This window comes from Manis javanica, chromosome 4, assembly GCF_040802235.1.
Source record: "Manis javanica isolate MJ-LG chromosome 4, MJ_LKY, whole genome shotgun sequence".
Lineage (NCBI taxonomy): Eukaryota > Metazoa > Chordata > Mammalia > Pholidota > Manidae > Manis > Manis javanica.
Window position 1 is genome coordinate 17,271,403 of NC_133159.1, and position 12,989 is coordinate 17,284,391.

The window sequence follows — 12,989 nt, forward strand, 5'->3', positions numbered from 1 at the left end:
ATAAACTTGGATTTATAGAAATCTGGCAACTTATTAGAACTTTTTTGCTTTTAAAAAATTAAAACACCATCATAGAAAATACATACACTTAAGCAACTGCTATAAATGAGTGATCAAATAAAAATTAGCATCCCATTATAGGGAAGGGGTATATTTATGTCAGTCTCAGGAGAGCACCTACAAAGGTCTACCTCAACATAAATGTATTTCTCAACACACATTACTGTAGCAGGCTCATAAATAAAACCAAATACAGGTTGGAGAACAAAAAAGATGACAGGAAAGTAGGAAATAAAATTTCCCAGAACTTGTAATTTGTATTTAATTTTAAAAAAATCTAATGCACATCTAGAAGACCTCCTCAATGACATTTTTCAATGTATCTATTAGATTGTTAGATTTCTGTGAAAATTTAAGCTCTATTTTCTCTGAATGCTGCTATAGCAATAATTTACAAGACATCAACAAGGGGAAAACTCTAAAGTGAGATTTAATGTTTACAAAGTAATATTTTGAAGTAAAATTTCCAAAGTAAATTTCCTGTTTAAAATAGCCACAAAAAATCTGTGAAGCAGTATCAGAGGGACATCTTTATCAATATATTTTTAATCAATGAGAGAAAAATATAATTTGTAATTAAAAGAAAGGATTTTGACTTGGAACCCAAATTTTATTATGTTTTCACCAGGATTTGTTAGGATGGCTGAGGGAAGCACAATAAATTACTTTTTTTTTTTCTCAGAATCCTTTCAATTGCCACTCTTAATTTTCTTCATAACAATTTTGTAGCTGGTAACATTTAATTTTTAAGAAACAAAACAATTCAGATTTTATTTGTAGATCCTTTCTTCTTTCCAAGAAAAATCAGGCCTCATTTAATTTTAATTTACATTTATAGTGGTAGCTTAAAATTTTCAAAGTTTAAAATAGCATTTAAAGGATGTCTGGTGTCTTCACTTGCATACATGGGCGTAAGAAAAAAAATGCGTAAGCTTTACCAGATACCCATGTTAATTTGAAACTACTATATAACAAACTATATAATTCCTTTATCAGTTTCCAAAAACATAAAAGGAATATTAATAAGGCTCGTTAACTTACTGTACTATGTAATTAGTGTAATTTTTAAAGAGGAGATATACTGACTTTCTTCAGCAAATATTAATTTCTTAAAATCAAAATAGAAGCCATGAAACCCAAGGCATTAAGTGGTTTATGATTTTGGACTCCAATACTGCTTTTATAAAAGACACCAGCAAGGAACAAGACAAAAAATAAAGGTGTCTCTATAATTATTCCCAAATGCTTATTTTTATCATTCAAAAACATTTTAGACCCATTTAAGAATAAAATGGAAGGAAAAATTTTATTGTAATTTTAAAGTGATCCAGACTCTTCTGCACTGCAAAGTTTGGACTCTTTTGTTCCTCTTATTCTCAAGCAAAAAAGTATTTACAGTAAATCAAGATTTCTAAAGGAACAGGGAAATAGATGTTATGACTTAGCCAATAAAAACGTTAGCCCTTAGGGTAGTAAAAAAATAAAAATAAGAGATATTAAGAGAAAGTCAGAAGTATGACTACTGGATATTTTCAAGCCTCCCTTATAAGGCATGAGTGTTTCTCAAAGCAAATTTACATATAGCAACAGGAAATTATTCCTAAACCAGTAACTGAAGTGGTAGTCACAATCACATACACTAAAACTGAAGTTTAGTCCGCAGTGCAATTGATGCCATAGTATTAACATTTTTTCCTGTTATATATACATTTACTTATCCAGCAAATAAGGTCTTCGGACATCAAATTATCCTTTATAGAAAGAATATGGGTCAAAATAAATTGCAGTCTGCTTCCCCAACCCCATTTTATTTAACACAAGCTATCCAATGCCTCCAAGACTGTCCAAAAGCCTTTGAACCTGTTTTTATAAAAATAAAGGATAAGATTTCAAAACTAAGAGACTATGAGAGAACACCAATCAGTGAAGTGCTACTAGAATAAATACTAAAATTTAGACTAATCCTCAGTCTGATATCCACAATATATATTGGAATAGACAAATTTTGCATGAATTTGATCACTCACATAGGCAGTTATAGTTTGAAAACAATATTCCTTGCAAGGATTACGAATAAAATAATGTTTTAGGACACAATTGAATTTGAAATAGGTAATGTTTTGAATAGATTTTTTAGTTTTATTGAAATCTTACATGAACAAGAAATTGGAAATACAATCACATCAAAGAACAAATTGTCACGGCTTTGACGTTTAAGCCAAACAAATTTTGTAGGGCAGATTTCAAAAAGGTGTGAAGTTATAACAATTTAAAAACACAGTTAACCTACTTCTAGGAATGCAAAACATACAATCATAGGTTATTTTCAATACAAGAAAACTTAAATTTGTTTGCTTTAAATTTCTTAAAACTACTAAGACAAAGCACTAGCTTGTATTTTTATTTACAGCATACTCCATACTCCTATGTAATCTATCCCAAATCCAAAAAATGAAACTGTCCAAAACCAAAGGTTCTGCAAAATCATGATTTAACAGTGTGCTCAGCTTGTTTTGAAGCTAAAATGAAGCCTAAAACGATAAAAGCATTGTAACCCCCAGAATAAGGGATCTCTGCAAGCCCAATAATGTCCAAGAACATTTATGAAAAGAGGAAAAAATAAAAAGACTTGAGTATATACACAATAGTGATTTCTTCAGCCCAATACAAATGGCAGCAAATTGCTATTTAAAGATGAAACAGTTAAGCCAATTTCTTTTTTTGAAGAATGTAGATCTAGAGCCAATCGTATCTTGCCAATATCATTTTCAAGCCCTCACTTGTCTATTTCCACTGTTGCCCATAAGTATCCTGATAAAATTCCTGGTTGTCATTATTGTAACCATAGTTACCAGAATAGTCACCACCTTGTTGAAGCGGCTGCTGAGCGATGGGTTGGGAACCCCAGTTCTGTTGGTTGTTGGTCTGACGACGCTTGGAATCAGGTTGGTTGTACCCATCTGCCTTTCTCTTGCCTCCTACATTGCCCCCACGATTGCCCCGAGCTCCACGGGAACCACGGCCTCTCTGCTGTTGTGCAGGACCCCCTCTGCCACCCCTAGAGCCTCTTGGTGGTCCCAAAGGTGCCCCCCTCTGTGAATAGCCAGCTCTACCTCTTGGAGGTGGTGCTCCCCGCCCCCTTGGTGGTGGTGGAGCACCTCGCCCTCCCCTTCCTCCTCCTCTTCCTCTTACTGCATAGCCATCATCATAGCCGTAGTAGGGATCTTCATAGCCTCCACGATAGTCGTGATAATCATAACCATAGTAATCATCATAGTAATCTTCATAGCCATAGTAATCTGGAGGGTAGCCATATCCACCTCTCCCCCCACCACGACCCCGACCTCTAATTGGAGGTGGCATACGAGGAGGAGGGTGATAGTAATAATCTTCATACCTAGCAGTAGAGGGAAGGGAGAAAAGAAAAAACAAATTAGTTTCCTTCAAGACTTCCTGATTTTTCAATTAACCAGATCTCCATTATCAAACTATTCTCTGTTCAATGATGTATTTACTAAATGTAGACTCACGCGGTACTTCTGGAGGCCTGTCTAGCAGCTTGGCGTTCTTTCCTTTTCTTATCTGGTGGCTTCGCTAAGACTATTTCTATTTCTTCCCCTTCTATTTCTTTGCCATTCATTTCATCCATGGCCTATACAAAATTAGAAAAATGAATTTCATTTTACAAGTAACAATACTTTAAAAACATAACTACATAAACATATGTGCCATTTAGTACACTTAATAATTTATTTCACAACTATTTTAATTTGTGAAAGACCAATCTAGCCACAAAGAAAGTCCTTGTTCCCCTCAATCCCACTTTCTCGTAAGTAAAGTACATTGAGAACAAAACTGATGTCTTACTTATACATTTAAAAAAGGTAAAAGAGCTGCCAGGGCTGCCTATTGCTGCTCTTTAATTTCAAATAATCAACTCCTCAAAGTTTAGCCATACCAAAGCAAATCCAAATCTGGGCAAAGTGCCAGTGTTGAAACATCTTCAGCATTCAAATCTTTAAATAAACACATGGCATTAACCTGTAGGTCTTATACTGTTTTCCATAAAAATCTTATGGATTTGAAACAGGAATGAGGTTATCAGTGAAATTCAACATGATACTGACAAAAAAAAAAAAGCCTCAGCTTCCCCCACAATACTTAACCTGGAATATTCTCTGACTTCAACAGTTTAAAGCACAGAGCCTACAAAGGCCTAGACTAATGAATACTCACTCACCTGGAAAGCAGTAATCAAAATGCTTTAGTTCTATGCTCTAGTCCTCTGTTTATGTTGTTCTACCTAACCACTTCTGCCATACTCAAGATTCAGGTAACTCAGTAACAAAATTATCACCTACTCACCACAGCTTTTCTGCTTCCCTATACAACCTTTACCTCCCTGGACATAACAGAATAAAATACTCTTATCTGTAAAGTACATTTAGTGATTTACAAGTATCTAGACAAAGATTAAATCAGTCCTCCTTTAGATGCGCATTTTCCCCTTTTATCACCTTCAGCTAAAGCACTGAATTAGTTTACAGAAGCTTCCTGCTATAAACTAAACAGAGCATCTACTTTTCCCATGGTAATCCTGTGGTTTCTTTCTAGTTACTACGCTAGAAATTTTATAATTTCATCGACTTTTCTAGCAAACCACCTTTTATCAGTTTTTGTGATAATTTTCAGTCATTTAATACCAGCTAAATCAAAAAGGGTATTTAAAAGGTACAAATTTGTTAGTTTTCTGTGTTTCGTATCACTGGCAATTTCAGAAGCCTACATTAAGTTCTGTACTAAGCTGTGAAATTTTATAAGCAATACTGTCTCACTAATTGGCTTCTATCAAAAAGCAAACCAATAAATTCTAACTAGTCAAAGATTCTATAAGGCATATTGTAAAGCAGTATACTAGACAGGAAACGAAAACTGCTCAAATTGGAAGGAGCACCATTCACCATTCCACTGACAGAACATGTAGAAAAAGAACCAAGCCTGAGTCACTGAGGATTTTAGACCCATCTTTCCAACTGAACTAAAAAAGCTTTTATTAGTGATTTGTCTTCTTTCCCCCACTAGGAAAGGAGAGAGGAGTAAGAGGAGCAAGAAATGGGAAATTTTACCCGTCAGAGATGGTGCTTATCTACTATCAACAAAAAGCAGCAGAGTATTCAAGTTTTATGTTCTAGACACCATATGAAAATACTTTTTTCACACATTCCATTACTATCATCAAGGAGTAAATCAACTGTTACATACAAGATCTAAAACTGGCAAAACATGGTCAATACTATTAGAATTCTAAAATGACTAAAGGCAAAACAACACAGAACTAACCATGCCTCAGAACACATCTACTGAATTGAATATGCTGAACTGTAGGTGAAATCATATACATTGTTCAGTTTCTACCATAGATCCACAAACTAAAGAAAACCAAGTAGTTATAATACATTCATTACCTGATTAATATTCACAGCATCAAATTACTATACCTTATAGTATTTCCAAGGTATCATGCTATCAAACCTTGAGTTTACAAAAGCAACAGAGATTAAAAATAATTCACCTAACAACCTCCTGAATCAGTTTATTTAAATGATATGTACAACAAGAGATTAATACCCAAAATATATAAAGAATTCATTAACATTAAAAAAACAAATTATTTAATTAAAAAATGGACAGAGGACGTGAATAGACATTTTTCCAAAGAAAACATACAGATGCCAACAGACACATGAAAAGATATCGATATCACTAATCATCAGGAAACTGTAAACCAGAACTGCTATGTGATATCACCTCACATGAGTCAGAATGGCTAGTGTCAAAAAGACAAAGAACAAGTATTGGTGAGGGTGTAGAGAAAAGGGAGCCCTCATGCATTGTTGGTGGGAGTGTAAGTCACTGCAGCCAGTATGGAGGTTCCTCAAAAAAGTAAAAGTAGAAATACCAAACAACCCAGTAATTCCACTTCTCAGAATTTACCCAAACAAAGTAAAATCACTAATTTGAAAAGATATATGTTTATTGCAGCATTATTTACAACAGTGATGATATGGAAGCAAACTAAGGGTCTGCTGATAGATGAAGGTATATAGATGTGTAAACACATACACACACACACACACGAATATTACTCAGCCATAAAAAAGAATGAAATCTCGTCATTTGTAACAACATGGCTTGACCTACAGGATACTATGCTAAGTGAGGTAAGTCAGACAAAGACAAATATCGTATGATCTCACCTTTTTGTGGAATCTAAAAGATAAAACAAAAAGAAACAAAACAGAAATAGACTCAAACACAGAGAACAAACTGGCACCTGCTAGAGGGGGTGGTGGTGGGGGAACAGATGAAAATAGATTAAAGAGATTTAGGGTACAAGCTTCCAGTTACAAAATAAGTCTTGGGGTTAAAAAGTACAGCATAGGAAATATCCACTTATGGTGAGCATTTCATACTATATACAATTATTGAATCACTATGTTGTACACCTGAAACCAACATATTGTGCATCAACTATACTTCAATTAAAGAAAAAAACAATAAAAACCTGCCTGAATCTAAGCACAGTAAACAATAATCAGGCTTTGAAATATGGAGTCTTACCTGTTACACTACTACCACGTCACAGAGATGATTAAAATAAAGTTCCAGAGTTTGGCAAAAGTTGACAACAAATTTTACTTCAGTTTTTAAAGTCACTTTGTGTTTAGAAAGTTTGAACAATAAAATTCAAATACCAAGAAACAAAATTTAAAAACTACCTTAACAGCTGCTCCTCGGTCTTCAAAATGAACAAATGCATAATCTTTCAACTTTTTCACTCTTTCAAGTTTTCCAAATTCAGAAAATGACTTTTCCAGTATTTCTTCTGTCACTGTAGTAGCCAAATTTCTCACAAATAAAACTTTCACCTAATACAACAAAAATACAAAATTGGCATTGGCTACTTATTCTTAGTTGAAACGCTAAAAGTATTTCTTCATTGCATAAGCTTTTCTTCTGTAAAGCATTAAATGTTAAAAGTTAAAAGTGCAATCATAGAAAGTATGAAACCTGCCAAGGAAATTATTCTATTAGTTACCAATTTATATGAGTTACCGGTTCCTTTTTATATGAGTTACTGGTTCCTTCTCCTATATTGTCATTAAAGTATCTAACACTGTGAAGAGAAACCTCAAGTAACCAAACACATAATTACTAAGTTAATTTATAAATTTAACATGGTCCCAAAAGTTCCCCCTACAATGAATTTTTCTGGGTTTTCCCTCTAGAACTGGATCAGCCAATTCTAATGTTCATATGAGAAAATACAAACAAAATTTAGCAACTAGTATTAACAGATAATGCTTAAAATATAGTATCAATGTAGTGTTTATCTGGATAGAGATAAAAGTTGGATCCATACCTCACACTATACACCAGGATAAACTCCATATAGAGAAAAAAAGGAAAATTAAAAGGGCAGGGCAGTGAGGGGAGAGCCTGAAAAGTGGTAGAAGAAAACAAAGTTGAGTTTTTTATAAAACATTGTACCAGGGGAGGTGTTGTGACTCAAAATCTACAGACTATAAAAGGAGTGATAAAATTCAACTACTGAATGACTTACACATGGCAAAAATACCATAAACAAAATCAAAAGACAAACAACATGTCACAAAGTGTTATATCTTTTTTATGGACAGAACTCCACAAATCAAGAAAATGCTCAGAAGAAAAACTGAATAGAAAAATAGGCAAAATTCATGAACACATGATTCATACAGGAAACACGAATGGCCCTTAAACATACTGCAAACTTAAACTCATACATAGTAAAAGAAAAAACCATAACATCTTTGAGATACCACTCATTATCAGACTGGCAAGATCCGAAAGTTTACCATACACTACTCTGACAAGGACAAGGAAAACAGGCCTTCTGTATTTTGCTGGTGGGAGGACAAAAGAGTACATCTCCTACAGAGGGGAATATGACAATATCTTAGTAATTAAAGATTTATTTACCATTTGGCCCACAGTTCTATTCCTTATAAATATATCCTAAGGATACATTTGCGCTTGTATCATCCAACATGATGTGTTGTCCAGCTGTTGAAAGTACCACAGTACACCAGAGTATGGAATATCATGTAGCCACAAAAAAATGAGGAAGAGCTCTTATATATATACTGTTGTAAGCCATTTTCCCCACTTTTTTACATCTCCAAAATAGGGATCCAATGTGACAGGTTTGCACTGTGTCATAGTTTAATTGGCAACATTTTATAATTCTTAATGGTATATTTAATAATGGTATATTTAGTAATATACTAATATACTTCCTTAGAGATAATGAAATAAGGATGGTGAATTAAGCAAATACAGATTAGTGTACAAAGTAGGTTATCAGTAACCATTCATGTAAGAAGTATAGAAAGTAAGAATACATACTCATATTTGCCTATATCTGCCTAAGGATGTACTAAAAGAATAACCAGAGGCTATTACAACTGGATGCCTAGAGCGGGCAAGGGAGATACTATAGATGGAGCTAGGTGGAAGTGGAACTTCTTTGTACTTTGATTTTTGGAACTAAGGAAATTTTACCATCTATTCAAACAAAAAATTAACACACACTGAACAATTGTTGCCTCAGATAAAGGGCTATATGAATAAAAAGGATCTGGGGAGAAGACAATAATTCAAGAGGAAAAAAAATCTAGTACTTTCCACCTCTGCCTCTATCCCCTTTTATTTTTCTCAATGTCTGTCATATTGAGGTCTAACTCTGCACCGACAAACCTCCCTTGATTTATTCACTTTTTTTTTTTTAACTCAACTGGATCTTTTATTTTTTCTGAGATGAAACCATAACTTGCTGAAATTGTGTTTACAATGTTCAATAGGAAAAAAGTTCCTTTGAGGGACATACATTTTGGATTTTGGCTCTTACGTTTTGGTTGATTGTAAAACTGACCCAACTTGGCAAAAATCTTCAATGAATTTTAACACTGATAGAGTGAAAGAACAGCAGAAGCTTTACTCTTTTGGGTAGACTTCCCCCAATCCCCATTTAGAAAACAATAAAGGAATCAGTATTATTCAATCAAATTTATTCAGTCAGTATTGTTCAAATTCATAGAGGCCTCCTTGTCATTCTGAAACTTGTTTTTGATCCAGGAACAATAGTTACTAGAATAAAATGTTTAAGTTTTCTAACTACATAAAAAGATTTAGGATGAATTTCCATCTGAAAGGTTACCAAAGGTATGTGAAAAGTAGTTGATAAGCAAATTACTAACTATACTTCAAGTTTCTGCGGATTTGTTCCCCTCTTGTAACATGTAATGTATCTATAATGCTATTTTAAATATGCTTTTATAGGAAAATACAAACTACATTCAGTTTCTACAAGGTAGATTCAAAGTTGTAAGGGATCTTAAAAGATTTATCCAACCCCAATAAAACAGAAGACATCCAAGTTCAGTAAGTTTGTCCAAAGTCACACTGTGTTAGAAGAAACAAGTGGAATTAAAATCAAGCAAGCAAGCAAAAAATACAAAAAAACAAAAACAAAAACAGGGCTACCCCAAATAGCCAAAGCAATTCTGAGAAGGAAGAATAAAGCAGGGGGAATTATGCTCCCTGGCTTCAAGCTCTACTCTACTACAAAGCCACAGTAATCAGGACAATTTGGTACTGGCACAAGTACAGACCCATAGACCAGTGGAACAGAATAGAGAGACCACATATAAACCCAAGCATATATGGTCAATTAATACATGATAAAGGAGCCATGGATATACAATGGGGAAATGACAGCCTCTTCAACAGCTGATGTTGGCAAAACTGTACAGCTACATGTAAGAGAATAAAACTGGATCATTGTCTAACCCCATACACAAAAGTAAACTCAAAATGGATCAAAGACCTGAATTTAACTCATGAAACCATAAAACTCTCAGAAAAAAATAAAGGCAAAAATCTCTTGGACAAAAACAGGAGCAACTTCTTCATGAACCTATCTCCCCGGGCAAGGGAAACAAAAGCAAAAATGGACAAGTGGGACTATATCAAACGAAAAAGCTCTGTACAGCAAAGGACATCATCAGTAGAACAAAAAAACATCCTACAGTATGGGAGAATATATTCATAAATGACAGATCTAATAAAGGTTTGACACCTAAATAAATAAAGAGCTCACGCACCTCAACAAAGAATAAGCAAATAATCCAATTAAAAAATAGGCAGAGGAGCTGAACAGACACCTCTCCAAAGAAGAAACTCAGATGGCCAACAGACAAATGAAAAGATGCTCCACATCACTAGTCATCAGAGAAATGCAAATTAAAAGCACAATGAGATATCACCTCACACCAGTAAGGATCACCATCATCCAAAAGACAAACAACAAATGTTGGCGAGGTTGTAGAGAAACAGGAACCCTCCTACACTGCTGGTGGGAATGTAAATCAGTTCAATCATTGTGGAAAGCAGTACGGAGGTTCCTCAAAAAGCTCAAAATAGAAAAACCATTTGACTCAGGAATTCTACTTCTAGGAATTTACCCTAAGAATGCAGCAGCCCAGTTTGAAAAAGACAGATGCACCCCTATGTTTATCGCAGCACTATTTACAATAGCCAAGAAATGGAAGCAACCTAAGTGTCCATCAGTAGATGAATGAATAAAGAAGATGTGGTACATGTAAACAATGGAATATTATTCAGCCATAAGAAAACAGATCCTACCATTTGCAACAACATGGATGGAGCTAGAGGGTATTATGCTCAGTGAAATAAGCCAGGTGGAGAAAGACAAATACCAAATGATTTCACTGGAATAAGAACAAAGAAAAAACTGAGGGAAAAAACAGCAGCAGAATCACAGAACCCAAGAATGGACTAACAGTTACCAAAGGGAAAGGGACTGGGGGAATGGGTGGGAAGGGAGGGATAAGGGGGGGGGGGGGGGAAAGAAAGGGGCATTATGATTACCATGTATAATGTAGGGGGGGGCACAGGGAGGGCTGTGCAATACAGAGAAGACAAGTAGTGATTCCAGCACCTTACTACGCTGATGGACAGTGACTGTGATGAGGTATGTGAGGGGGACTTGGTGATGGGGGGAGTCTAGTAAACATAATGTTCCTCATGTAATTGTAGATTAATACCAAAAATACTATAAAAAATAAAATAAATAAATAAACTGAAGGAACAAAACAGCAGACTCACAGAACCCAAGAATCAACTAATAGTTACCAAAGGGAAAGGGATTGGGGAGAATGGGTGGGAAGGGAGGGATAAGGGGGAAAAAGGGGCATTACGATTAGCACACATAATGTAGCGGGGGGGGGGACACGGGAGAGGCAGTATATTCAGAGAAGACAAGTAATGATTCTGTAGCATCTTACTATAGTGATGCACAGTGATTGTAATGGGGAATGTGGGGGGGACTTGATAATAGGGGGAGTCTAGTAACCATAATGTTGTTCAAGTAATTGTACATTAACAATATCAAAATTATAAAAAAACAGGACTATTTAGATACCCAGTCTCTTTCCCTGATACTCATCTACTCAAGGAAAATGAGACAGATATTGAACAGCACATCTGGTTCATTCTCAATCGATCTTCACTCATCAACCCAAATATTTGTTCAAAAAAACTTTATCATACTAGTATAAACCAGGGCTCTTCTCCAAACTAATCGGAAGACCAGCTCCTCAGAAACTGGAATACAAGTTTAAGGAAAAGACTTCTCAGTCTAAAAGAATCTAACCACTAATTTATGGCCACCACAGAGCTGCTGCCTTCCTGAGAAAGGAAGAGACAGACACCAAAATCCTCACTGAAAGCAGCAAAGATGCAACTCTGATGTGCCCCTTTAATCCCAGGAGTAACCCAAACGAAATCCTAAGAACCAGGACTCATGGAACCATTATTTACCAAGTGAAGATCCTGGTAATACATCTACAGGGCTTAGGAGGAAAGTGAGGGCCCTCTCTAGGACTTGCCATGCATATTTTGCCATTACCATGTAAGAGCAAACATGATAACCCTTTGCCTTTCTTCATGGAGTCAAACTCTAAGGGAGCTTGATTAAAAGAAAGGCTTAAAAAAAAAGAAAAATTAGCTATAAATCTAAATAAAATATAATTCATGGCCATGTAACAAAAGTCATAATATGAACTGACTGTAATATGGTCGATGAAGATTATAACTCATAATCTCCCTACTTTATTCAACAAGATGTTGTATTCTTATTTTTTAACCACCATATCTTTCAGAGTGTCTAGCATTAAACAGATTCTCAGTGTGTATAGGAATACTTAACTGAAGGGATTTCATTTCAATTCCTTTTGCATATTTAATCTGCAGGAAAAGGGATGATTAATAGAAGTTCCTGGATACCAAGACAGGCTATTAAGTTTTGTGTTAAAGCAGGTCCTTTCCTAAATAGTTGAAGTTCAAGAGGTACAATGTGTTATTTATCATTAAACTTTTAAAATGTAGATTTATTCTGCATACAAAATTTAAATGGTAACTTCACCCCCATCCCAACCAATTACATTTACCTTAGCCATGACTTCTGGATCTGGTTCTTCCACAGGGTCAGCCCATTCAACTGTAACTACATTTCCCCATACTTTTACTTTTCCACTCATCAGCCGGCGTCTGGCTTGTGCTGCTGACTTGTGATCCTCATATTCAAGGAAGCAGAACCCCCGATTCTTCTTTTTGTCATCGGGTTGATGATAGAGAATAACGTCCACCAAACCCTCTGTTAAACCAACAGCCAGATATATAAGCCAAAAGCATCCACCACACATCTAGCGATTAGGCAGACCTAAATCCACACTTGCCGAAGAGCAAAAAAATAATTGAAGAAGCCTCAAATGATTCACTAATTACCTAGTAGACAATTAAATTAG

At 35.1% G+C, this 12,989-nt stretch overlaps 1 protein-coding gene across 2 annotated transcripts in view; it reads right to left on the minus strand.

The window, feature by feature from the left end:
- Nucleotides 1-2,173: 2,173 nt before the first annotated feature.
- HNRNPR (heterogeneous nuclear ribonucleoprotein R) overlaps nt 2,174-12,989 on the minus strand; it is a 36,996-nt gene continuing 26,180 nt past the window's right edge. For both annotated transcript variants that reach the window (XM_017650508.3, XM_017650506.3), the window contains 4 exons: nt 12,633-12,838; nt 6,840-6,989; nt 3,591-3,712; nt 2,174-3,457 (listed from right to left, as the gene is read on the minus strand). In XM_017650508.3, coding sequence (XP_017505997.1) covers nt 2,845-3,457; nt 3,591-3,712; nt 6,840-6,989; nt 12,633-12,838 — 1,091 coding nt within the window. In that variant the 3' untranslated portion in view covers nt 2,174-2,844. The remainder of the gene's footprint in view (nt 3,458-3,590; nt 3,713-6,839; nt 6,990-12,632; nt 12,839-12,989) is intronic.